Source organism: Pseudochaenichthys georgianus, chromosome 22 (assembly GCF_902827115.2).
Source record: "Pseudochaenichthys georgianus chromosome 22, fPseGeo1.2, whole genome shotgun sequence".
In the NCBI taxonomy this organism is placed as follows: Eukaryota; Metazoa; Chordata; class Actinopteri; order Perciformes; family Channichthyidae; genus Pseudochaenichthys; species Pseudochaenichthys georgianus.
The window spans coordinates 7,346,728-7,373,774 of NC_047524.1; the positions used below are offsets into that span (position 1 = coordinate 7,346,728).

Sequence of the window (27,047 nt, forward strand, 5' to 3'; positions counted from 1 at the left end):
TGGGCAAAAATCCCTTACTACTAATGCTGGGATTTGGTATGAAAAACGTTTTGGCAAGCGATCACTTCTGCCCTGGTAAACGTCCGAAACCCTGTTATTGTCAATATACCTACATCAGCCATACATTATTCGAAAGCCCTCTGTCTGTTGTTGTACAGTTTCATGAGGCTAGGATCATCCTAGAAACAGTAATTTATGTTCCTGTGATTCCACGTTATTCACAGCTGTAAGAGCCCTCTGATCTCTTACAAGTCAAAATGTCTGCTGTGAAAAAGGTCTGGTATCATGTTGTATCTCCTTTCTTTAATATGAATTGGGACAAAACAGGAAGTGTTTAGAGGTGCTTGTAGGTGGATATTGGTTTCCTTTGCTAGCCGTTTCCCTTTGTTTCCAGTGTTTATGCTAAGCTAAGCTAACCGGCTGCTGGCTGTATCTTCATATTTACTGTTGCTCAGGCATGAGAGAGTTATTGATTTTTCTCAAAGAATTCCCAAAGTGCATCACTTTTAAGTGTGTGTAAAAAGTGTGTTATACCTTCTGTCTTCGTGTACAAGTGTGTTTGTAGATTTATGTCCGAGTCTGCAGGCATCTATAGGAGAGAACATCTCTTGTTGTTCTTTCTGTCTAACCTAAACTTTCCCCAGTGGCCGTCTCCCCCTCCTCCCCCACCTCACCCTCTAACTGATTCATATCTGGGAGCACCCCCCACACCTCTTCCTGTGTTTATGTTGGACATTAATGTATCACCAGTCCCTCATGTACTGGTGCTCTGCTGTGTGTTGACCATAGGTGTGGACGCTATGACTGGAATTTAAATGTGGCTTTAAAAGGAGAGATTTACAGTATGTGAGAAAACACACAAACAGGAGCTGCAGCAAAACGTGAGTTGGCTGGAAGGTGTATGAATATATTGATAAGGGGCCACATATCTTCTGTGAGTGTAGTTATTTTAATCCTAACAATAGATCACTCTGAAAACAATAGCTTGCAGCAAAGAACACAGAACATCGGTTACCTCTGCATCTTGGCTGAGCTTTTTGGCCTCTTTCAGCTCACAGTGTTGCTTCAGTAGCACATTTACGAGCTCTGATAAACCCACTGTACACTTTACCTGCTCAGCAGCAAACCGCAGACGGGCAGTAAGAGACGAGAAGGTGGAGGAAATAATGAGTATTTAGCAGCAAAAGAGCCAGATATCACCCTCTGGAGTTGAAGTACAGACTCCTTTAACACCAAATGTATTACTAGCACTAGCACAGGTTGCTTTATTTCTGCAATTGTAAAAGCAGATATGCTTTTCTTGGTATTTTGAACCACCAACATGTCTAAATGGGAAGAGTGATTCCACTAGCTGTTTCAGACGTAGAGCTGCACGACTCATCAAAATGTTATCACGAATATAAATGATAGTAAGCGCAACATTTGTGAAAAAATCCTGTAATTGGTTGCATTCAAGCTGTAAACAGAAAAAGCAACAGAACTGAGTACACTTTAACATTTGTACTATTTAGACTGATATTCTTTTATTATTTATATTGGTGTTTGTATGAAAAGCTCACCAGATTTTCATCAGATCCTGTGTGGATGTTTCAGTAGCGTTCTGCTTCAGGGTGTCCTAGTTTTTGTTCATGTAAATGTAATGAGGTGTTGTTTTCTTATTCAAAAGGCCCTATTAAAGATTCAGTCGTTCTGAGATGAAGAGCTGCATGAAGGGTAACGTTTTTTAATTTGTTTAAATGTCCATACAAAAACAAAAGGCTTAGAGCACAGGATGAGGATAAAGTGTGTGAGAGTTCGCCTGTAACTCTGCGTGTTGTTGTTTCACATTCTGGAAAGCCGCCTATAATAAAGGGTGTGGATTGGAAACAGGATTCTTTGTGAACCTGTGTGCCAAAAACAACATCAACAAGCTCACATGCAAACACGTCATTTTCAGTGTCAGCTTTCATGTGTGTTTCATGATAATACGTAGTCATACTCATCGCGGATTCCTCATGGTGAACGATCATGCAGTCATTTTGTGTAAAAACCACACGACTCACAACTGAGCTCCAGACGTGGTCAGGATGAGGGTGTGTGTGTGTGTGTGTGTGTGTGATGTGGTGGGGGTGTGTCATGCTGATGATGAAATCTGCTGGTTTAAGATCTAAAAGTTAAACTGAAACAACGTGGTGAGTTCAGAGCCCCTCACATTCCCAGACAAACGCACACACATCATTCTGTATACGAGGATTTTCTTTTGCTCATCTGAGGGTCATGAACCACACACGCACGCGCGCACACGCACGCATCAAATCAAGTTTTATTTATAAAGCACATTTATACACGTTTTTTGGTCGAGCCAAAGTGCTGTACATATAATAAAAATAGCCTACAGTAGAGACACTTTACAGCAAATACAACAACACAGATTGTTCAGAATATCAGTATGAGAAAAACAACACCCTCTGTCCTTAGACCCTCTGTCCTTAGACCCTCTGTCCTTAGACCCTCTGTCCTTAGACCCTCTGTCCTTACACCCTCTGTCCTTAGACCCTCTGTCCTTAGACCCTCACATCGTACAAGGAAAAACTTCCAGATAAAACCCACAGTTTAAAGGGAAAATGGGAGAAACCTCAGGGAGAGCAACAGAGGAGGGAACACACACACACGCACGCACGCACGCACTCGTTCCACTTGCTGCTACACCTGAACTGGTCTGAACAGCGTGTTGTTGTGTGTGGTGTGTGTAAAGATGTAGTGCACAGGCTTTTGTGTGTGATGACACAGTTATGCAATCTCAACTCGCACAATAGTGTGTGACACTCTGATTTATGGCATGCTTTCCATTCAAATCTTAAATGTAACTTAATGATTAACCGCCCTACGGAGAACCGGAGTGTCTGGATTTGAAAATGTTTGCTTCAACACCGAACATGTCTTTACGACCTTCCTTTCTCCTTCATCGAGCAACCTATCCACAAATGTATTATAAATGTGTGTGAGTTTGAACAAATGTGTGTAACGGCTTTGTGCTCGTCTGCAGGCGTGTGTGTCCCGATGTGTATGCAGAGCTTTGTTTGCAACCCGGTTATGTTTACCTGCGTGTGTGCGTGTGCGTGTGCGTGTGTGTGTGTGTCTGTACCAATAACAGATTTATTTTTGGATAAAAAGATTACCAACAAGGTCAAATAAGATGATTATCATGCAATTATGACCTCTTGTTCTGTACGGAAGAAATTGTAAATCAAAGTTGCCGGGCGTGGTCATACTCCTAGAGGAAAAGCCTTTTACTAAATCAGTCAAGTCTTCTGTATTATGTGTTGCTGGTATTTCTCCTACTTTTTCATTAAGCTCTGATTATTGGAGTCTCAAATGACATGTCAGTTTTTCCATTGTATATATTTCCTCTACTATCTCTATCCGTTCCTCTTGAGAAAGAAGTTCCACTTTCGTCCATTTCCAGCCTTTAACAGTATTCTGACAAGATGCTAGCCCTCATTTGTACCTTTTTATAGAAGATGAGCCTTACACTTTCAATTCGCTTTTTCGTTTAATTTTTGTTCTGCATACATTTAAAAAAGCTGTTAAAATATAAATAATATAAGAAATGTCTAGGAAAAAATGTATATTCTCTGAAAGCACTAGTTTTTAGTTTAAGAGAAGAAGTAATTTAAGGTGGCTGTCCTAGAAATAATAAATTATTCTCATGTTTACTTACTGGATTATTCCTCTGTTGATGTATTACTCTTACAACTCAAATGTCTGCTTTGAAACAGTCTATCAAGACGTATCTCATGTTAAATCTACATAAAAACAAAGTTTAAATCTGCAGTTTTGAGGGTATTGTGTAATGTCTATAATTGTTGTATTGTTTCTGTAAACTGACTTGCTTTTTGTTATACGTGTGTCCCTGCAGCGAGACACAGCATCAACACTCTGGGTCACCAGCTGCAGATGAACAAACACTGTCTGGACACGGCGCTCAACTTCTACAAGATGGCGCTCACCAAACACCTGACCCGCGGCCGCAAGTCGGCCCACGTCATCGCTGCGTGTCTCTACCTCGTCTGCCGCACAGAGGGAACGCCACGTATCCTTTGTGTTACCTAAAAAAAAATGAAATGAACTAAAGTAAGCTTTTAGTACAGCTACCAAGTTAACCTTCACAAAATCACAATCTTAAAGGAAACCCGATCAAAGGCTTTAACAGATCAAGAGCTGCGTTTCCTGCGTGCATGAGATCTTCTAATAGCTGAGCAAAACTGTGGCGTCAGCTGAGACAAAGTTGCGTGTTAAAATTGCAAACCTAAGACTAAAACACATCAAAGTCTGCAGGTTACTTTTGATGTGAGCCAACGGAGGCCTTTCTTAACGTCTCATAATCTGCTAACGGCAGCTTATTGAAGTTGGGAGCGATGTGTCATCGTTGGGATAATGGGACTTTTAGATTCATGCTGTTTTAATCAGCAGGGCAGCTCGTTGTGTGTTGTCAGTTTACTCCTGACTCATATCGCCTCCGAGGATGGGCGTGTTACGTAAGATCAGTGCGGACGGGATGGGTTTACCTAACGAAAGCAGGGCGAGGAGGGAGTAATGCCGTCCTCCTGCTGCATTGTTTACTGTGTGTGTGTCAGTGCAGGCCTGTCTGTTTGTGCATGTTTTGGTGCAGTGAGGACGGGGTAAAAATAGCTCCGCTCACTTCCTTTTCCACAGCTGGGTGAGTCTGTAATGTTGTCGCAGGGGAGAATCGGGACAAAGATGTAGGCAGAAGGAGAACAGAGAGCAAAATCAAAACATCCGACTGAACCTTGAGTTTTACTTTAATCCACTGCCCGGAAAACCGGACTGTCTGGATTTGATATCTTTGCTTCCTTCCACTTTTTTTGTCTTGACGACCTTCTTCCTACCTTCATCATACCAACGTTTCCTTCCTTCCTCTCCCTCTGATTTCTGCTTCTTTAATGCCCCACTTCCTCTTGCGGAAAGACAAAAGTAAAGTAAAATATCCCCAAAACTGACACAACCGTGCATGCAGCCATTAAAGCTAATCAAAAACAAATGTCATGTAATGTAATACTCGATCAGTTCCGGTCGAGCTGGAGCAAGCTAGATGGATGATGGTACATGTTTCAAACTGCATTTGTTGATGCAGAAAAACAATTTGCCTGCATTTCCCTAAACCACAGCAGCTGTAATACCTTTATATTGTACTCATTTATGCAGAGATCTGTGAACACAGCAACTTCACCAGAGGAAAGTCAGACAAGGAAATAAAACCGGCTTAGTCAGACTTCACTGATATCAAAGTAAAAACGGCAAAATAAGATATAATATACAAGTTCAAAGAACATGTCCCCTCCTACAGTCAGCTGTGAGGAGACGAGTTGAGGTTAAAACAGTTTTTTTTTCTATTCCTTTTTTAGTTTCGGACCAAAAGTAAGATTATTTGTGGTAGTGTGGATGATCCTCTTGATGTTGATTTATAGTTATAATAGATTTGTAGAACCTTATCAGTGGGAAGCATAAAGTTAACCTTGTGACCTGTGCGGTGGTCGAATCTATAATGTCCACCAGGGAATAAAGGAAAGGCCTTTCAAAGGACGCGAAAATGAATACCAAAAAAATCAGAGAAGGAAGGTAGACCTTCCCATGGTTGTTTCAAATACAACCGCCTGTCAACCGTAACAAAGATTTAACTGATGTTTTAATAAAGCCATGCGTCACTTTGCGTGGTTAAAATGATGCTATTATAAACGAGAGACGCAGCATTTACTTTGGTACAGTTGGTATTTTGCAACAGTTTGTGACGGTGGTGAAAACATAGGTTGTTCGACTGATGTATGAAAAACTGAGAAAGGCCTAATAATTGCCAGGCTGTCAAGAAGATGCTGTGATGTCTGGCATCTCCATAAGACGAGGAGTATGCATTATTTTGCAGTCTGAATCAGAAGATCGTTATTGTCAATATACTCGAGTACAACCAGATTTGTCAGGCGTCTCTTAGTGCAATTAAAAATAGAAACAAATAAATAAAAGCAATAATGAAAGCAGTGAGTTCATAAACTGAAAACCAAACATTACGCAGATACCTTTTCAGCTCCAAGTGCAGCTGCTTCATTTTAATCATCCATTTCTCTGGATATTGAAATAGGCGAGTCGTAGCGATGGTGTTTTCCTTTGTATTTCCGTACCTGTTTATGAACATGCGTCCCTCTCCGAGTGGACCCAGATGTGTTGAAGGACCTGCTGCCGTTTGTTTTCCTGATTCAGGGAGTCGCCTGTAATCTCCAGACGGCGTGCGCTGGGATTATCCTTTCCATTTCATCTGAGCTGCTGCCGCTAATTCCATTGTGAGGCCTTTTTCATTCAGAGCAGCTAATCCGCCCTGCAGCCGGACAGGTGCAGCGTCGCCACGGAGACGGGTCCAAGTGGGGGCCGGTCATTGGGAGAGGGGAGGGGGGCTGTCCAGAGGCTGACAGGTGTGTGTGTGTGTGTGTGTGTGTGTGTGTGTGTCTCAGTATGTGTGTGTATGTCTCCATTTGTGTCTGTGTATTCCTGTGTGAAACTGTTTGTGTGTGTGTGTATTTTGGTTTCCATGTGTGTGGACTTACTGTTTGTTTGTGTGTGTGTGTGTGTGTGTGTGTGTGTGTGTGTGTGTGTATTCATGTTTCTCCATGTATTTGTCTCAGTGTGTGTGTTTCCATATGCAAGTGGATCTGTGTGTGCGTGTGTCTCTTTTTGTGTGTCTCACTCTATCTGTGTTTGTGTGTGTCTACATTTGTTTTCATGTGTGCGACTGTATGTTTGTGTCTCCGTGTCCATGTGTGTTTCTCTGTTTGTGCGTGTGCAGGAGTGCCCCTTGTGTCTCCATGTGTATCTCAGTTTGTGTGTCACTGTCTGTCCCAATGTGTTTATGTCTCTGTGTGTGTGTGTGTCCACGTCGGTATGTGTCCATGTATGTTTCTCTGCACGTGTGTGTGTGTGTGTGTCCGTCAGTATATTTAGCAGTGTGGTCTGGTCAAAGGTTGTGTTCAGTGTCTCGTTAGATTTACTGTCTCAGCTGCTCACTTCATCATCGTCACGCTGTGCAGGTGGAGAGTCAGAAAATACACTTTTGAAAGTAAAAATAAAGAAGCACTATTTTATAGAGACAGACAGACAGAGAAAGAGAGGATGTTGTGAGCAAGGGTCAGATGAGACTTGTTGTTATGTTTTAATGTGAGATTGCCGGCTTCAGATCAACTGTTAAACTATGAGTCTGATTCAGGCTCGGTCACAGAACAAGTAAATGGACTTGATATGTCATCTGATACTGGATGGGATTGTTCCACTGTCCTAACTTGGGAAAATGATAATCATGACAAATAGTTTTTCACCTGTGATTCTTAATGTTTATTTGCCTTAACCTGTTTCTCTCAGACATGTTGCTGGACCTCAGTGATCTCCTGCAGGTACGTTCAAAAACTCCAGTCAAATTTAACATTATATTCTTTTATCTGTTGATAAATCTGCAGATTATTTCCTTGATTAATAAAAGAAAAAATGTGAAAACCACCCTCCTTTTTTTCTAGAAGGCGGTGCCTTTGACATGTCTTTTTTTGTCCAATAGAAAGTCCAAAACCCCTATTCGATTAAAAAATGTAAGACCAGAAGAAGCTAATTTACAGAAATAAACCATAAAATATGTGCTTGAAAACGGGCTTAAAGTTAGTGAAATAAATAGTTTAGTAGTTGCAGATTTATTTTAATTCTTAGATTCATCACCTGTCGTTGCAACTCTGAATTTAAACAGGGCTATTTTTGATTGAATGACCATTTTTACCATTTTTCATTGATTCATTGATTCATTCCACCAGTCTGTGAATATATGGTTATAAAGCCATTTGGAGTAAAGGAACTCCTAAACTTAAAATAACTTTTCCATACTTTGAACTCTTTAATGTCTACTGATGCCCACCCTGTTACAGCAGCCACTTAAATACACACTGCCACCACAACTCCCATCATGCATCTCTGCCCAACCACTCGGTCCTGCAGTCATCTTGCATTCAGACTTTCACCCATGTAATTAAACCTGAGTCGTGTGTGTGTGTGTGTGTGTGTGTGTTTAGAAAGCCCTCCATTTCTCTGCATATTTAATGGCAGCAGATTCACGGTGAGTCAGGGGTGTGGTGGAGCTGTTGGTGGGGGGGGGGAACATTTCTCAGTGTCACAGCTGGTCAGGGGCTTTTATTTTTATGCACCCAGCTGTCCTTCAGGAGCTGCCCCCCCACACATACACCTCCCCTCCCCCGCGGTCCACACCCCGGCATGAGGAGGCTGGGAGTGGATTAGGAGTGGATTTTGGGTGGGTGGGGTTATTAATGTGCAGCATTTAGGCGGCTGCGGGGTGGAAATACCACCAATCACTCCTTTTTTTTTTTAACACATCCACACCCAGGGTCTGCTTTGCATTGTTTGGATGAATGAAGCGTTAAAGTGAATCGCGTAGAATAACCATATGGGATCAATACAGGCGGTGCATATCAGCTGTTCTCTGGCGCTAATGTGATGAGCTCTGCAAGATCTTATTCATCCAGCCACATGCTCTGAATGTGTTTCACATAAGATGCATTTCTCCACTGCACACATGCAGGGTTTGGAGTAGCAGGTGCAGCACACAGATGATCCTGCACACTGTTCATTGCACATTCTCTCTTATTAATAGGAAGCAATGCAACATGTTTTTTTCATGTTGAGATGTGCTTGTAAGGTTTATTTTATAGGAACAATGCTCATTTATGCTCATACAATGTTGGCTAGATGCTAACATATCTTTAGGGTGCATTTGATCTGTTGGAGTGTGAAGCTCTTGCAAACTCTGTCTCATTCTTTATTGGAGAGGCAGAGTTGAAAGGGAGAGATCGAGGGGTGACATGTCCGGCAAGCCAGCTGTAACCACTGAGCTATCCGGCCGCCCAGTTTTATTTTTTAAAAGACTCATTTGTTGTTGAATACCTTTTTAAACATTATTCGCACTGAGTGTTGCTTCTGAAAGGTGGAAGGAATGGTTTCAAAGAGGACACATGTTGAGCTTTTCTCCCATGTACTGGGTTGGAATTAGACTCTTCTTACTGGTTCAGTATGTCACCATGGAAGACGCCTGGACCAATTAGCTTCAGTGTTTTCTTTTTAAACAATATATTTGCTCACATGTACATGAGGCCTTTTCATCCTCAACCATCCAGAGTAGCTGCAATTGGAAGAAAGACTCTATTTTGTTCTTAATTAGAGATTTGGAAAAATTCAACTTTGAAACTAGATTCTAGATTTAAACTCTACTAACGTTTTAAACCACTGAACACAAACAAACCCACATTACATACTTCAATTAAGTCTTTTTTTGCGAAGCATGATTATTGTTTTCCAACTGAGTAATTTAGACTGAGCACTTGTTGCTATGATTACATTTGAATTTGAAGTGTATAGGCAGCATTTGCCACAGAAAGCTTGTTGTGTGAACATCCAGTCCTATATTTCTGCGAGGGGGAAAAAGCACACTGATTTCAGCTCCCAAACGTGAATATAATTAGGCAGGAAACAGCTTTTTATCTGGCAATAATCCGCTTTATATTTTCTGGTTGATTTGACTTTTTCCCTCTGGTAACAGTCAGCTGAAGATGTGCAGACTTGTTTCCAGCAGCAGTGGTTTCTGTAGTTTGCGTCTTTAGGAGAAAGTTGTCGACGCTCACAGATCGAACCGGAGCTTCTCGTCTAATTGAAAGTGTTCCCCCTCCACCTGTTGAGCCTCTGCTCGGAGGTATCGAGTGACCGCACTGTGTTTTTAACAGTCAAGCGCTTTGAGTTTTGACCCCTCGACCCGGAAAGTTTCACTTAGCGCCGCATTGGAGACGAGGGATTATACTCTTCTCAGGTTCACCACAAGCAGCTCAAAGGGATGATTTTAAATTAAATGTAAACAATTTAGCCGTCTCACTGGAAACGTTTTTTCTTTGCCCTTAGATTAATAATGTCAATGTGTAGCAATGTTTGCAGGATTAGCAACATTATTTTGCACTAAGATATTAGACTTGTGTGTTTGATACACACAATATCTAAAGTTATAGCAATGTAAGTACTAAATAGAAATGCATGGAAGTAGGCTTCATATTTGAATTTTTTTTTTGCAATAAATCACCTAGAACTTTAACAATCATTAAAAAGGTGAATGGGTTAAGCAGTTTAGTTCTCATAGGTCTTATTTCACATCAGTTTCCGATCCAGTATTCCTTTCCTTTTTATAATCCATGCAGTTTTGCACATTGGTTTTGCAATAATTTGAGACAGGGTAGTAGTGTTTGTGGTTCTATAGATTTGGTTCAGTATCACTTTGACTACATCTGACTTCAGAGCTTTCGTTCAGCAGAGACTGGCGTCATGTCTGTGCCCATAAGGAGTCCCGTACTGGAAGCATTTAGATTTTTGGTGTCATTTCCAGGCTTGTACACCAACAAACCATTGCTTTATATGGCCAGTTGAGCTGAAAGATGCTAAATCGATCCGTACATTACACCCATCATTGAATCCCCAGTTAAAATGAAACTATGGATTTTTGCAGCTTGCTGTAAAGGTGTTGATTTTGCTCCTGAGCTCCTTGAGAATAACCATCATGAGTGTTAATCAACATTTGTGTTTTAGCTGTAATCATGACATCCTTTTATTGAATGCGCCGGCACTTGTTCCACTTCCTTCTTCCTCTTCTTTCTTCTCCACCACCGTTTCTGCCTTTGTGTCTGAATTCCTTGCTGGAATCCACTTCCCCGAATAGCGGAGGAGCATCTGCGTCTCTGCGCGACTCCAGAGGGGGCTGAGAGCGAGAGTCCGTCTGTCTGCTCCTCACCCCTTGATCATAGGTCTGGAGGAACGAGGGAGATCTAACCCGAGTTCACGACCCGGTCCTGCAGCTTTCACCGCCCGTCTGCTGCAGCTCTCGGCACCAGAAACCCAATTCTGAGGCTATAATTTGTGAGGGAAATGATCGATGTGCAGCCCTGTGGCTTTGTTATTCATCATCAGATCCTTTCAGATGGTGTGTGGGGGTCGGGGGGGAGACGGAATTTACTGCCGAGCCTTCTGGAGGTGATGTGGGTTAAACACAATGAAACATCTGTGAGGGGAGGTGCTGGAGTGATAACCCTGGTGACACACTCGCCCTGATCCTCCACCAACATCCTGCTCCAAACCAGGTTTCTAGTTTAACTGCACAAGGGACATACTCATCTGATCCTTTTCCAGATCCTTTGAAATGTTGTTTGAAGCTAACACACTTTCAAGACTCTTAGTTTGTGTCTTCATGGTTGATTGAGCTTATTGCAAGTTTCTTTGGATACAAGCTAAATGAAATGTAAAAGTGTTTTATTTCCCAAATCTTAAAGTGTAATACTCGATGTCGGAGCCATGTGCAAGGTCTCCCCGTTTTTATATATTATGTGGCACTTAATATTGGTGGATGTGACCTGGAGCTTAGGGTGGAGATAGTGGTGTTTTAACCTGACTGCATTCACCTGCTTATTGGGGTTTTGGATGGCATAGATAGAGGGGGGTGAATAGGGAGGCGACATTTTCAGTTTACCCCAATTTCTTCGCACTTTCCACCACAATCTCACTTCCTCGCTGGTAGGATTGGAGTGCTTTTGTTGGAGTGCTTCAAAACGTATTTTGTTAGAAAATGTGCTCTCTTATTTGAAGGAATATAGGGATGTTTTTGTCCCTCAACCCCTTATTGTTAATACAAATCGAATTTGCAACAATAGCAGTGGTGGAAGAATAGATTGTGTTTTTTTCAAATGTCAATCTAACAATGTATCTTAACCTGCTTTAGAAGGTATAACACATATTTGTTTTCTTGCTTGCTATAGTCGGCAATGCTATTTTTAAAAAGTTTGTACCCGAATGCAGGTAGGGGTTGGCCATACGGAGAAAATCTGATGATTTTTATGATCAAATACTGCAATTTAAATATCGTGACTATATTGTTAGGTTGACTTTTGTTGCTTTTGAAACATGGAATCAAAGAAATGATATATGAATAACATATATTATCCATATATTGCCCAAGCCTAATTGCCGGCTGTCCAATGATACACACTTCTTAACCAGAGGTGATTTCAGCAGTGGATTGTGCATCCGGTGGTTAAATACTCCTCTGTGGAGGTTCAGCCACCATAACACCTGCAGCCAACAGCAACGAGGACACTTTAATGACCTTAATGAATAGATAAATGCTTGTTAGTTAATCCTACCATCCATGTCCTGCTGCTTCTCTGGCATACATTTAATAACGTGTATCATTAGGAATTATTGCTTATATAATGCTGGACAGTACTGGAAAATGTGATTGAATAAGTAATTCTAGGCTATAACGTCCCTACTGGTTTAACATCATACCCTGGCAGAAATGTGGCTTACATTGCTGAGTTCAAATTAAGCCCTTTTATGATCGTGACAGTTTAAAGAAGTATTGGTGCATGTGGTCAGAAATGTGAGTTAGTTACAGGAAATCAATCTGAAGAAATATAATGCAGGAAGGGAGAGTGCAGAGGGGAATTGAGTGGAACATATTTTGATTAGAATTGAATAAAAAGAGCAACGAGGGAGGAAAATCCCTTCCAATGGCCCCCAGCTCAGGTTTTAATCACACATATTGAAATGAAACCATTATATAACCACAACCCTTAACCTGGCGATGACGCAACAACCTTATTTAAAATCGTAACGGTATGTTTTTCTCTCTCAAACACACCAGTCCTGGTCAATCATACCCAGACATTGGTGAGGTCTTAATGTCAGGCCGATGCTCGGGCTCTAATTGTATAAGTGGCTCTGAATGGATCTAATGGCTCCTGGAGTCACTGACAGAATCACGTAAACATCCAAATTCAGTTAGAAAATCCGACTTAACTGGCAGCACAAGGTTTTGTTTTGACACTCTTTGCTTTTCACTGTTTTTATCTTTGCTGTTTATCATTTAAAAAAAAGATTTCTCTCCTTCACAGGTGAACGTCTTCATCTTGGGAAGAACGTTCCTCGCACTGTCAAGAGAGCTCTGCATCAACGCCCCGGCTATAGGTACACATTGTATTTATCTTCACAACGTGTTACTGGATTCACTGCAAGACTTGCAGTTAAGCTCTTTAAAATCAGCTGTAGTCAAGCGCAATTTGGTAAATGCTTTTAGGTAGATAAGTCATTGTTATAAATATGGCTTTAACTAGGCCTACTGATTATTATTAATTAATCTATCTTTTTCTACCCATTTTAGTAAGTGTAAATATCACCAGAAAAAATATTGCTAGTTTCCCAGATTTCAAAATGACGTCCTAAAGTCCAATACCCAAGAATGCTGAAATGACAATGTCTTAACTCTTAAAAACAGTGAAAATCACTTTTACTAGCTGGAAATTGTGAATGTTTGGCATTTTTGCTTGGTAAATAACTTGTAAGTACTCCGGGGATTGAATTTGTCAACTACTAATGTTGGCTGTTTTTCTGTAGGTTAAGTCAGCAAGTTCTACTGTCTGTAAGCAGTGATACCCAGCTGCTAAACATATTCTTTACTTCAATAGTGTCAAAGTTAAAAGGAGCATAAGGCTATAATAAAACTTTGTTAAATTGCTTCATCCCCATCAAATAACAATAAGCATATATCAAGTGCTTATGTAGGTTTACTGTAGGTTAAGTATGTGCAGCTCTTGGGTTAAATTGGACAAAACGTTCATGAATAAATCTGAAATTGACCCACAGTTAGTCAATGTTAAAGGATCTGGGTAAAAACACCACAGGAGCCCGTCTACTTTGACTGAGCCCCCTGACTTCCCAACTGGATGATTATAACAGTGACTTTAAAAAGATGCTCTTGCTGAGGGGGCCAAATGACTCCTCTGGCCCCTGTACTGTACCGACTCCTGGTCACTAATCCATCCATTGCTGCAAGAACTTTATGTTCTTGTTAAAAACCCAGGTGTAGCTCCCACTGCAGTACCCAGGGGGCGCTGCAGTCCCTCGAATCCCCTCACCCACAATGATGTGACATCTGAAGCCTCAATCACATTATAACCGTTATGTTTTTTATCATCAGGTGTATAAGCATTCTTATACAGAACACATCTGTCATCTCTAACAGCATCAAGCTGTTAACATTTAAATCGTATTTTACAAAAGACACAATGTTTCTGAGGCCGTCCTCTGAAGTGCAAAACAACTTTGTTTTCGACCAGATTTCTTTGCATTTAGAATCATAACACTACATAACGTTGCTCCTGGTGAAACATTGCTGCTTAGACTATAGTAACAACATGGTGTAGACTTGCAATTTCACAATTTGAAGCAGTCCCAACGTGTTCCAGTCGTGGCGCTCAGCTTGATTACATAACAACAAATCACTGTTTTAATGTTGTTTCTACAGCAGCCGCAGCCTTTCAACAAATAACGTTAACCCAGTATTTAAATAAAAAAATAAGATTAAATTAAATAAGATAAAACAACAGCTCCTTGGCTCTTAAAATAGTCTCTCTGAGAACTAACCAGGCCATTTAGTGTGACATCTTTTATGCTACATTACTTTAAAGGCTGGGAGGCAGGATAAACCTAATTTCCCATCTGCAGTCCAGAGCAGCTTACGCATAGAACACCAGCTCTGGGATCTGTCCTCCCTGTACTCCGGTCCCGTTGGTGCTGTCGGAGGAGCACTGGAATTGAAATGTCACCTTCCCGCACTGCACTTCCGTCATGCCCTCCTGGCCAAAATAGCTCAGTTCGTTCCCGTCCAGCACGGCGCTCACTGTGTAGAAGGCGTCCTGCTCCACCTGAACAGGATGCTCGAACCACACGGGGAACGTGCTGCTCGACCCATCCGACACAAACTTTGTCATGTTCTGCGCCAGGGTCACCCCTTGTCTCTTAAGTTCGATTTTGACGATGTACTCCGCTTTACCGCCGCTTGACCCGTACAGCCCCAGACCCGCGATAAACATCCTCTTGTCCACCGCGAACTGAATGCTGTCGCAGCGGCCGCGGTAGCGCCACTGGTTGCTCCGGTAGGCCGAGGACTGGAAGCGGTGGCACCTCTGAGGTGCCAAGCCCTCCCTCTCCGTCAGAGGGAATTCCAAATCTGGCTTTTTCGCTGCAGTGTACCACAGGAACACATTGTGCGTCTCCTCCAGTGTCAGGATATCACATTGCGCCGCCCCGTCAGCAAACTCCTCCAGGCTCATGGAGGGGATGTGCACTAAGAACAGCGCCTTGCCCAGGACTTCTCTTTTGTTGCGTGTTGTGGGCCCCAAACCTTGTCTCTTGCACTCTGCTGTGGCCCAGTTCATGACCGCCTCAAACACCACCACCTCCTTGGTGTTGAGCGTCTCCCTCCGCAGGATGATCTCAAGCGTCTGCAGGTCGATCTCGCAGAAGCCCTCCGAACAGAGCGCAAGTTCAGCCTGAGCGTCAATCACCTCCCAGCAGCGCTGCGTCAGCTCGGGCTCCTCGAACAGGCGGCTCTGGGAGAGCAGCACGCAGGCGTTCTTGGCCTCCAGGCTCGTTTCCAGGAAACTGACGCAGGCCTTGGCCAGTGCAGGAACTATGTACTTCTTGGCGGCATACAGGGTGGCCAGCACCGTGTCTGCTTCCAGGTCGATCTCATCGCTGTACATGTACCTGGAGAAGCAAAATAACCTTTTAATCACATGTGCATGAAAAGAACTTCAACTTACTGGCATTGCTGGAGAGACAACTTTATTTTAATATCACTTATAAGATGCATTATAGAACCAACTTTTTACATAATCGGGACTCTGTGATGACTAAACTCATCCTGGGTCTTTCATGAAAACCCTGACATGCTACAATCTATGGTGCTGGATTAGCCAATGCTGCTGGAAGAGCAACAAAGGCAGGATATTTATAACCACCAGACCCTTCAATGAAAATGTCCAGGCTGTAGATGAGCAAAAAGAGGGAAATGTTCTAGTTGGACCAAGAGCATTGAGAAAAACCAGCAATTACAGAGAAGTGTGCTGCTACCCCTGCTCTCAGGCGCTCCCAGCATCTTGGCACTCGCCTCTGCTTAGCTTTGGATGAGTAATAATATGCTTTGAAGTGACACTAACTGAGCTTGTCATCTCTCCTTCTGGCTGGCTGTGTGAGGGATGGTGAGTGGCTTACTTCAGCAGAATTAGAAAAGCAGCAGGTTCCACATCTGGGATATGGATCTCAGAATCCTCCTCTGCCAGATCGCCGTAAAACATGGCACAGAAGACGGAGCTTCCCACGGCCAGCACATACTGGGAGGGGGAGAGGGAGGAGCAGACAGATGCGTCAGACACGCAACCAGAATCACTCAAGTTCAATAAAGGAGCAGCAGTAGCTCCCTTTCAGTAGCACTGCTGTAAACACAACTTCTCTTATCATCAAACATTAATATAAGATGAAAAACACACAATTTATGGTTTGATTAACATGTTAAATCTCCATACCTTGTGTGCTGGAACCTTCTCAGACCCCCCCAAGGGGCCAACAATGAAGTGGACATCAGCCATCAGCTCATTGTTAAACATCAAGGCATTCCTAAAAAAAATAAGCATTGCAGTTTTCAGGAATAAGCCTCGGTGAATTATCTCTTTCCCTAACAATTCGCTTTCTCAGTTTGCCAATGTTTTCTTCAACCATCAGTCCAAAACCAAAAGAAACTACTTTCACAAAATACATCAAAACAGACCGTTTGGTTAATGGATTATCTAAATTGGATACATGTAAATCTGTAAATCGACCTTCTGATATAGCTCTGCATAGTATGTGGCTAGTACGGAATGCTAACTGTAATCAATGCTTTTAGGCAAATTTGGAAAAACTATTATGTAAAAATAGATGTTGCAGGAATGGTTTTCAAAATAAAACCCCACTATCCAAGTGTGACGAGTGTGAGTATAGCCATGGTGCTGTACTTTTAATATCATATTAGCAAAGCGTTGTAAATGTGGTCTGTCGTTACTTCAAATAGGTTTTAATGAACTTTATGGTCTTTTCTAAATCACCTTGACACATCCCTGCAGGAGAAGAGATATTCTGTGCTTACTTGTGAAAATGACAGTGGTGGAAAGTTAATAAGTACATTTACTCAAGTATTGTGTGTATATAAGTATATGAATCTTTTTTACTTATACTACTTTAAAGTATATTTTCCAAATCATACTTAAATACGTAGATGTAGTACTTTTACTTGAAATTGAGTATTTTCAGTGTGGTTTTGGTACTTTTACTTGAAAGTTAGTATTTTTACAGGTGTGGTATTATTACAGTATAGTAAAGAATACTTTTTCCACCACTGGAAATGTCCTACAGCTTTCCTGGAGATTTTTTACAAGAAGATGATTATTATTTTGTGTATTTTACCTCTCTCGGAGTGTGGGGTGGCTGCACGGCCAGCTCGGGGGGTCTACGTTGTTGTTGTTGATGTTTTGCTGGGTGGTCGGGGTGGTCGCCGCGCTGCTCCCCGCCTGGCTCACCGGCACCTCCTTGAGCTTCTCGGTGTCCGCCACCGTGGTGCCGCTGGAGGACAGATTGGTGTTGGCGGCGGGGTACAACTCCGCAGCCATCTTCTCCTGCTCCTCTTCCTGCTGCTGCTGCTTCTTCTTCTTGCTGGTCAGGGACAGTGTCAGGATCTCATAACATAACGGCAGCCTGCCCGGGAGCTTGCTGACCTTCTTTGACTTCTTCAGTGTTTCTGGAAGTAGCAGTAGATAAGTCAAACACCTCATGATCCGGCCATGATGGAGCAACCTGCAGTCTACCGTTGGCATCGACACAACCAACCGATAGTGTTGAATATCCCGTGAATTCGGTCGGAAATGAACTAACTGATGCGGGGTTTGCTCGGTGTAAAATTTAATTATGGGTGAAATTCGACTAATCCGAACGCCGATTTAAAACTGCATTGACGGCGAAGTTTCCACGACAACCATTGAAATATACACGAAGAACCGTTGGTGTCCTTTACTTCGACCACTTTTCCTCCGTTTCCTGGTGGTCACCTCATCCCTGTTTTCCCTTTTTCGGCGAGTGGGTAATCCGGAGCTGGTATTCAAATCCCCTTTTTTTTTTTTTTACGCCTCTTCGTTAATCCTCACCGTTATTTCTCCCCTCTTTATCTGCACCGACTGTCGAGCGAAACGAAGCCAGCTATGATGTTTTGTTGCGGCCGTTCGTATCGGAGGTAAATAGTCATTTGTAGGGAGTTTTTAAGGTCTGCTCTATTTTTTCAGCTTTTTTTCTCTCTCGTCGTGATCTACACGGACGCCCAGGGCTCGCTGAGAACCAATCAGATTCACGCACGGTCGTGACGTAAAAAGAGCCGGAGCACCTCCCCCGGCAGCTCCGCAGAGTGCGTCACCGGGATCAAACCGCTCCGCCTCTGTCCCGCTGATTAGACCCGGTGGAAAGATACAAATAAAATGTAAAAAAGATGACCTTGCAGTACAGAACATTAATGAGGAGAAATAAGACAAGTACTTAAAGGAAATAAATGTATTTCAATGTTGTAGGAAGTGTTCCACAAAATAAAAATAGTACAAGAATCATGCATTGAAATGTTAGAGAAGTAAAATGATGTGAGTATAATCAGGAAAATGGGCTAAAGAAGTAATAAATAGAACATCACAAACCTCTTAGTTATTTCTACTGACATAAATTACATACGAATAAACAACTCACACTACTATTGCACCTTGTTGTTGCACAGTAATAACAATACACTTTACCCAACCCTCAGAATGTGACTTTTCACTAGACAAAGAAAATCTGAAAATAATGTATTAATGCTGTTTCTGAAAAACAATGCCCATGTAAAGCGTACGTCATTTTGATAATATAATTACAATTTAAAGACATCTACATTTTAAATGCCAAAGGGTGCAAATATATCATCTAAAATTACGGGGAAATAAAAACAATAGAAAGATATATAATCTCTGTAATCCACCCCTGTATATTGGTAAACACACATAAACCCACCCTTCATTCTGTGATCTCTACAAGAAAAATGTATGCAAACAATCAATACATTTCTGCTTTTTACCATGTAAAAACTAAGGCAAGGCACATTTATTTTTAAAACACAACTGCAATTCAAAGTGCTTTACGTAAAGCATAAAAAAAGTAGAAGCAAACATAAAGGTATACAAATAAAAGTAATTGAACAAAGTGCCCTTAGGAAAGGGAGTAGAAAAACTGTAAAGTTATAAGACTTAAATGAAAGACGTTTTCTTGTCCGAACTGATGACCGTATTTATGTTATTTATAGTGCTGTCAAAATTATCGCGTTAACGGCGGTAATTAATTTTTTGAATTAATTGCGTTAAAATATTTAACGCATTTAACGCATGTGCAGAATGGCCCGCCCCGTACGTGCCACCAGTGGCAGCGCCAGGGTATGGCTGGGGTAGGCTACAGCCATACCAAGAAATGACTTAGCCCCACCATGAAAAATGATGTTAAAGTAAGCAAAATAAAGTCTGCCAACTCGCGCGGAGTAAATTGCACAGACAGCAGTTAGTAAGATTGATTTCAGTAGCCACGGTTTTGAAAACTTTTGTCACGTAGTGATCGTCTTCTCAATAGAACATCTTTGATAACGGCGTGGTGTTGTTGCAGGAAGTCCCGACGCAGAATACTCTTGCTGAAGTACAGGGCAGAGCCATATAATAGTAATAATATGGCTCTGGTACAGGGGTGCACATAACTGGTACGCAGGTTATGTGCGTAATCTGAAATGCGTACCGTCACTTGTGTCACACAGCGCATTTGCGTACCGACGTACTTGTGAAGCTTTTCCAGAAGGCGGTTAGATCACCGGACGACAGAGTCGGTCTCCGTGTGCACAGACAGGGCTGCTGTTAACGTCGGTCTGTACAACGGAACTGTGCCAAAACTACGCCAACCGGCTGCGGAGGGAGACTCCCCCCTTCACTGGAGAACTGCGCTAAAACAGCTGATCACAACGTTCACACTGTGGTCACGAAGTACTCCACTAGCCCCCCCTCTGTCGACTTTCCTGAAGTACTCCCCCGTTGATAGAAATCAACACGTAATGAATTAAGACCCCACGGTTTGATGATTGATAGGCGTGTGGGTTGTCTTTCATTTTGACATGCAGAAAAATGTTATAATAAACATACATACTGTATGTTAAATGGATATATCCGCCCGCTTTCATTTATCTTTCCATTCCCACAACAATATACATAAATAAATGGCATATTTTGGACATAGTTCGAATGGTGATTAATCATGATTAATTAATTTTTAAGCTGTGATTAATCTGATTAAAAATTGTAATCGTTTGACAGCCCTAGTTATTTATGTTGATCACAAACCAAAGAAATGCAATATCATATTCAAAAATGTCTAGCCTTGTTTTTGGTGTTTGATCTCATTGTGTGATCTAAAATGTTGGTTTCAGGTGTTCTGCAGCTTCTCTTTGTTTGATGTTGAACGTCAGATCAACTGTCAGCTATAGGAAGAAGTCCATCAGAGAAAAAGCAAACACGGGGAACAATTTATTTCACCCACAGTACAAAAAAAAATTAAAAGACCAGAATGCATCGCAGCTCCAAGTTCATTTCGGCTTTTCTTCAGGGTAGTGCGAAGCTTCCCCACAGCTGAATGATGACACTTTAATGGTATTCATGCATCCCTGCTCCCACATTTGATTGAATGGAGAGAGTTCACAGCCTTTCTCTGGAGGTGGTCGGAGTAATTTTGGGTAATGTGGGGAACAGAAGTAGAAGCAGGTTGAGGGGAAAGTGGGGACACGGAAAAAAGTAAACCACAGCTCTCCATCACAGAATGACTCCTGGGCTGTTTCAGCATCACAGATTGATTATACTTAACAGTGAAAGTGGATTGGGGGTGGATTCGTCTGCCTAAACAGCCTCTTCTCTCTTTATAAATGTAGATATTGCTTGGGCCAGCATTTATAGACACTCAGTAAAAGTTGTAGCAGTGATGGCGAGCGCTGCAGACGTATCATTACATGGTGCGGAGGGGGGAGGAGGGATCGGCCTGGATCTTATTACCAGCCGGCTCTACCAGCTTTTCACTGGACCGCTCTTCAAACGCAGCTACTGACTTCAAAGATATTTGACTCCACTGTCATTCCCGGGGCACGAACCTCTCGTTTTTTTGTCTCCCGGTTGCAGCAGAAAGATGATTCCTCCTAATTGAAACATTACATTCGATTTCGATTAGCATGGTAAAATCATTTTTTAGAGGTCAAACGGGCCACCTGCCAAGCCGGTTTCATGGCAAACGCAGGTGGTTTTCATAATTGTCTTCTTCATACGCTGTAGTATTTTCCATAAAGTTTATGATATGACACACGGTACAACTTTCTCAGAGACATTCGAGAAGGAAAAGGCTTGTGTTTGGAAGATTGCCCGTTCAAATCCTTTCGCCATCTGCGAAAATCTGGACAGAGACGCTGAATGAGAAACAGGCTGCTTCAGGGTGCACTTCAGCTAAATGCTAATCCTCAAGTTTCTCCAGTGGAGCTAATTAGCAGCCAGCAATGGGATACTGGGAAGATCACAGGTGCCAGTTGGTTTAAATCAGTATGAATTCAAAGCAGACGCTAAGCATTTCATTTGGGCTGAAGATAACTTTTTTTGATTACTTGATTAGTAAGGTTTCCATTTTTGCTTTTGGTTTGTTTACTTCTCAGATGCCAACTGGGGCTTTTAAACAGAAGTCACATGGACTCACACGCAGGTTCTTTATTGGATAGAGTTTCAGTTAAAGTGTCATCTTAAGAGAATTTGCCCACAGAGCCAAAGAATCTGATTGATACTAACAACATGAAATTACCATGACCTCTTCTCGTCCATTACCTATCTTTCTTGCTATACTATGAGATGCAGACAAACAGAAAAGGTCTTATCACAGAATCCACTTGGCAGCTGTACCTCAATCAACAAGTGCACCAGATTTAGAAGGAACGACTAAAAAGATCACACACACCTGGCATGTCTTCTTTCTGCTTGTTTAAAACTGAAAGCCCTTTCTGTCTCCATCAGACCCATGCCTGTACATCCCTCGCTTCGCACAGCTGCTGGAGTTTGGGGAGAAGAACCACGACGTGTCCATGACGGCGATGAGGCTGGTGCAGAGGATGAAGAGGGACTGGATGCACACGGGACGAAGGCCGTCGGGACTCTGTGGAGCAGGTAACCATTAGATGATGACCTAGACCAGCGTCTTCCAACCTTTTCAAGCCGAGGTACACTTTTTATGAAGTTTATACTGTTACTTACATTAAATAAATGTCCGGAATTGACTAATGCTGCCTTATTGTAATTTAGGACCCACTTACAGTTTATTGTCATTAGCTGCAAGAGCGGTTTGTGTTATTAATGCTAATTGCACAAATTCCTGTGTTAGCTAGCCCGAGTCAATGTCTTTCAATGTAAGGGAGACAAAAGCTTGTGTCGCACACACATGGACCTTTTAAATTAAGTTTTTCCATTTGTAAATATAAAATAATTTCCATATCTAAGATATTATAATGTTGTGACATATTTCTGTCCCTGACTGCGAAGGAATTCCTGATGGTTGGCACTTGTGAAATCTATTTAAGCTTTTCAAAGACACATTTCCTCAAGTCCTGAAATAGATCTGAAGAGAGAATTGTTGCCGTTTCATGTACTCTTCTTCTGGTGAGACACTGTTTTTGGACAGATCACATAAGCCTTGTTTCTACTCTAATTGCCTTTTTTTTTTTAAATGTTGTGCAAGTTCATCAGTTAGTATATCCCATGATCGATAATATGTAGGTAACATTAAAACCGTTGTTTGCTGCAGTGTTCTCCCTCTATATCTGAAGCTGCCCTCTGACCTCTTCCTGTGGGAGGCAAGTGAAATGAGAATTTCCTCCAACAGATCAATAATGTAACACGGGTGCATTGACTCGAGGGCAAGCCTGCTCCGTAACACTGTGAGAGGCGCAAGTGAATTACAGGATTTATCTGCTCCTGTTCACGGTTGTTGCTGCCAACTGGGTTAACAAATGTATCTGGGCTTTTTCACTACCATGCCAAGAAGATGAGTGTTTGAGGCTACCCTCATAGAAACTTACGGCAGTTGTTGATTTTCCTTCCTGCTCATCATCGTCTTTGTTTGAGTTTATGTGAAATAGCTGAGCTCAAAGCCTCTCTTGTCCCGCCGGTGTCGACCCGACTTCCCTCGTCTTTGATGCATTAGCAGCTAAGACGTCCTGAAATCGAATCACGGGGCTTCATGCATGTTTACGCTCACAATTTCAATATTCTCTGTTCTTCTGCTGCATTGCCTGAATAATTAATTCCCCATCATAAATCATTGAAAAGGGTACAGTCAAATGGAAAAGGGAAACTTCCTAAATATTGCTGTTGATGGAGTTGAAACATGCATCTGCAAGAAAAGATTGAAGGACATGAGGTCATGGCTTTAACTAAATAAAAGTTAACTACAAATTGAGAAGAAGCAGCAACTTTGAAGTTCTGTGGTTTTAAGGTAAGGGCAGTCAAATGTTTGAGAGTTGTCAGCGGAGTGAAAAGCTATTGCTTCAGTCCTAAAGGCTGTTGGAAGTGTGCATGTAGAAGTGGAAGCATCTATCTTTTAACAGGCTCTTGAGCGAGGCAACTCTAATGGCGGTTATGTAACTGTTCCCCTTCAAGGCTCGCACTCCAACTCATTACATAATATTAGTGTTCTCGTTACTCCTTTTAGAAAGTGTTTCTGTGTGTGTTCCGGTCGCCTTTTTCCTGCAGTCTTAAAGGTGAACACGCAGAGAACCAACCAAAGTCAATATACAGTCATGATATGTGTATTAGTTTTTGTTGTCAACAAGTTTTCATCATATTTAGTCAACTTCATCCTGGTATTGGTCGAGCTGCAGTTACTAAAAGTCATCAAATTGTTCTCTTGTCTTAGTCAATAAAACTGTGACTACTTTATCTTTGTCAATGAAAGTGGTTGACATTTTAGTATTTTTTCAAGTGATCAGATTTAACATTTCCGTCTAGTCTGTCAAAATATACCCTTTTTTTCTCTTTTTTAATTGAAGATAATAAAGACATACTTTTTAAACTACAGTTTAGGCTCGTCTTTTTCAGATTGCATGTTGATATAGTCAGTGTTTGATAAAGTCGTTGCCATCTCGCCATTGTCTCATCTTAGCCTTAGAAAATAGAGAAATGTGGATGCCGACATATGTAAGTTCAATAAAAGACAAACAGAAACCTCTACTTTCTGGGTTTTTGTGTAAGGATGACACATGTTGATTTATAAGTGATGTGTTAAGACGGAGCTGGTGTGGTGCGGACTAACCAATAAGTTGCATTTAATCTATTTGTATTTTTTCTGTTTTCAGCTCTTCTTGTAGCCGCTCGTATGCACGACTTTCGCCGCACCATCAAAGAAATCGTCGGCGTTGTAAAAGTGTGTGAATCCACGCTAAGAAAACGGTGGGTGGTTCAAGTTCTTGATGTTATTCACTTGAACTTTTCTCATTTAAAAGTTCACTTTTTTGGTAATGGATAACGTTTGATCGTTGAACAATTTACAAATAACCTTTTGCCTGTAAAAGTATTGAAGATGATGTTTTTTCTCACATCTGTTTCACAAGATTCATTATGTTTAGCTTTTTCATGCTGATGTACCAAACTATGGATTTATCTTAATTTTTTGGTTCTTTTCATTGGCACATTTTAACCTAACATTTACTGTTTTCCGGCATCAGACTGATAGAGTTTGAAGACACGCCCACCAGTCAGCTGACCATCGAGGAGTTCATGAAGATGGATCTGGAGCAGGAGTGTGATCCGCCATGCTTCACAGAGGGTCTGATCAAGAAGAAAGTCAAAAATGTATGAATGAACAGATCCACACTTTTTCATCTATGTTTTTATAGATTTTCACAATTGCTTATGAGATTTCCCCCTTAGGGAATATTCGCATTTCATCTTATGATTACCTACAGCCTGCAGCCTTTTTTCAATAATTAAAGGAGAACATGAACCTCGAAAGTAAAACTGTCAAGGATCAATGTTCTTGACATCCCCACACTTAACAGAGAGTTAGCAAAGAAGTGGGCAGGCTAGTGGTTACCTTCCCATTTTTACTTGATATTTACAGCTCAGACATGAGACTTTTATGCAAGAAAGTTAATGGGTATATATTCTAATAAAAAACAACTGCTAATTAAAAGTTTTTGGCAATAAGCTTCAGGAAACACATTTTGGGCTTCATGAAACATTGTAAACAAATGGTCGAGGCCAAAATCAAATAAGGTTTGTATTTTTCAAAGGTACACATTCAGGTACAACTTGAAGGCTATGCTAGATAAACTTTAGAGAAACAAAGTCTCAACACGAGGTCAGCTCTCATTGTGATGGTTCAGTAAAGTTTGACGTTTCTGCCAAGTGATCACTATAAAGTGTTGATACGACACTCTCAATCCTCTGAGTCCTAAACATATTATTGAATGCTTTAGAAACTTTGCTTTCTTTAAAAAAATATTTTTATGCTAAAAACCTTTTTTGGAACAAGAGCAAGAACAAAATGATCTTCTGCAAGAGTCTCATTATCACTTTAAGCAGTACAGGGAAAAAGATGCTATTGTCTCACGCCCACAGCAGCAAATGAAACTCATACCTTGTGTTCTGTACGTTAATGAAGCAAAAGTACTTCTGGAAAATGCACGGTCCTTGTGTTATGATGTTTTACCGGTAATTCCCTCACCCTGAAGTCACTAATAAACATGTTTGTTTTTTCTCAATGTCTTTTCTTTGTGTGCCTCCCTGCAGCTGGAGATCGAGCTGAGAAAGAAGATGGATGAAGTGGAAGGTATGAATCCGATATCCTTGTCTGTTTGCCATCACATCAAAGGCAACTAGACTCTCAGACTACTTGCTTTTTATCCTTTTATAAAAATGAATTATGTTCAGGGCAGCCAGACTTATTCAAACCTCTGACAAAGACAGCTTTGGTAACACTTTCTCAGTGTGTCTGCCACTTGGCTGACCTCGACTAAATGATCAAATAATCAGTGTTGGATGTGGTAAAAGCGAGAGAAGAAACCGAAACGCTCTGCACATAGAGAGGAAACGGCTCCCTGTTATTTGTATATAAGATTTCATTTCAGCACGACGTGTAATTAACCCTACATTATGTAGCATTGCTCACATATTATATCCTTATTACAGGAGATGTAATTTAAAGGGTTGGCACACTAGAGAAGTATCATTTCCTCTCCTTGTGTGTTTCATGCACAATCATTTCAGGGAAATGGGGAGATTTACTGCATCGGACTTTCTTCTTTTTAATGTTGCATGTCAAGTTTTTGATTCAGGAATAATTCTAGGTTTAACTTTCTTATCGTCTTCAACAGATGAGATCAGTGGCTACCAGGATGAAATAGACGCAGAGCTCGAGTGCGCACGACCCAAACTAAGAGGAGTGTACGCTGCATACGCTAAAGAAGGTACCGAGAAGAAAACGTTTTAAAGTTCATGTTTTGTGAATTGTTTTGTCTCCATTGCCATGAGTGAAACAATAAAACAAAAAAAACACGATTCCAATTATAAGGAGGGTAAGCAAGAAATCTAATAATAAAAAAAACAACGAATATGAGGCCATGCAATAATAAGTATCAAGGACACACACACACACACACACACACACACACACGCACGCGCGCGCACACACACACCACCCACCCATGAAAAACAACACACACCAGTGCTCTCCTCGTCACTCTTTCTTTGTATCTGTTTTTACCTTTGACTCTTTATCTCTGGCCCTCTGTCTGTTTCTTTGTCTCACACACACACACACACACACACACACACACACACACACACACACACACACACACACACACACACACACACACACCACACACACACACACACACACACACACACACACACACACACACACACACACACACACACACACACACACACACACACACACACACACACACACACACACACACACACACA

At 41.5% G+C, this 27,047-nt stretch overlaps 2 protein-coding genes across 2 annotated transcripts in view; one reads left to right on the plus strand and one right to left on the minus strand.

The window, feature by feature from the left end:
- The window catches only part of brf1a (BRF1 general transcription factor IIIB subunit a), a 117,064-nt gene that overhangs the window by 10,992 nt on the left and 79,025 nt on the right, over window positions 1–27,047 (plus strand). The window contains exons 4-11 of the mRNA XM_034111505.1: window positions 3,899–4,072; window positions 7,402–7,433; window positions 13,017–13,089; window positions 22,080–22,229; window positions 24,413–24,506; window positions 24,782–24,908; window positions 25,848–25,887; window positions 26,432–26,524. Coding sequence (XP_033967396.1) covers window positions 3,899–4,072; window positions 7,402–7,433; window positions 13,017–13,089; window positions 22,080–22,229; window positions 24,413–24,506; window positions 24,782–24,908; window positions 25,848–25,887; window positions 26,432–26,524 — 783 coding nt within the window. The remainder of the gene's footprint in view (window positions 1–3,898; window positions 4,073–7,401; window positions 7,434–13,016; window positions 13,090–22,079; window positions 22,230–24,412; window positions 24,507–24,781; window positions 24,909–25,847; window positions 25,888–26,431; window positions 26,525–27,047) is intronic.
- On the minus strand, window positions 14,066–18,320 carry LOC117467692 (BTB/POZ domain-containing protein 6-B-like). The gene is made up of 4 exons (XM_034111506.2): window positions 17,404–18,320; window positions 16,488–16,578; window positions 16,177–16,295; window positions 14,066–15,669 (listed from the first exon to the last, which is right to left on the minus strand). The coding sequence occupies exons 1-4, from the start codon at window positions 17,808–17,810 to the stop codon at window positions 14,637–14,639; spliced, it is 1,650 nt and encodes a 549-aa protein (XP_033967397.1). The 5' UTR covers window positions 17,811–18,320; the 3' UTR covers window positions 14,066–14,636.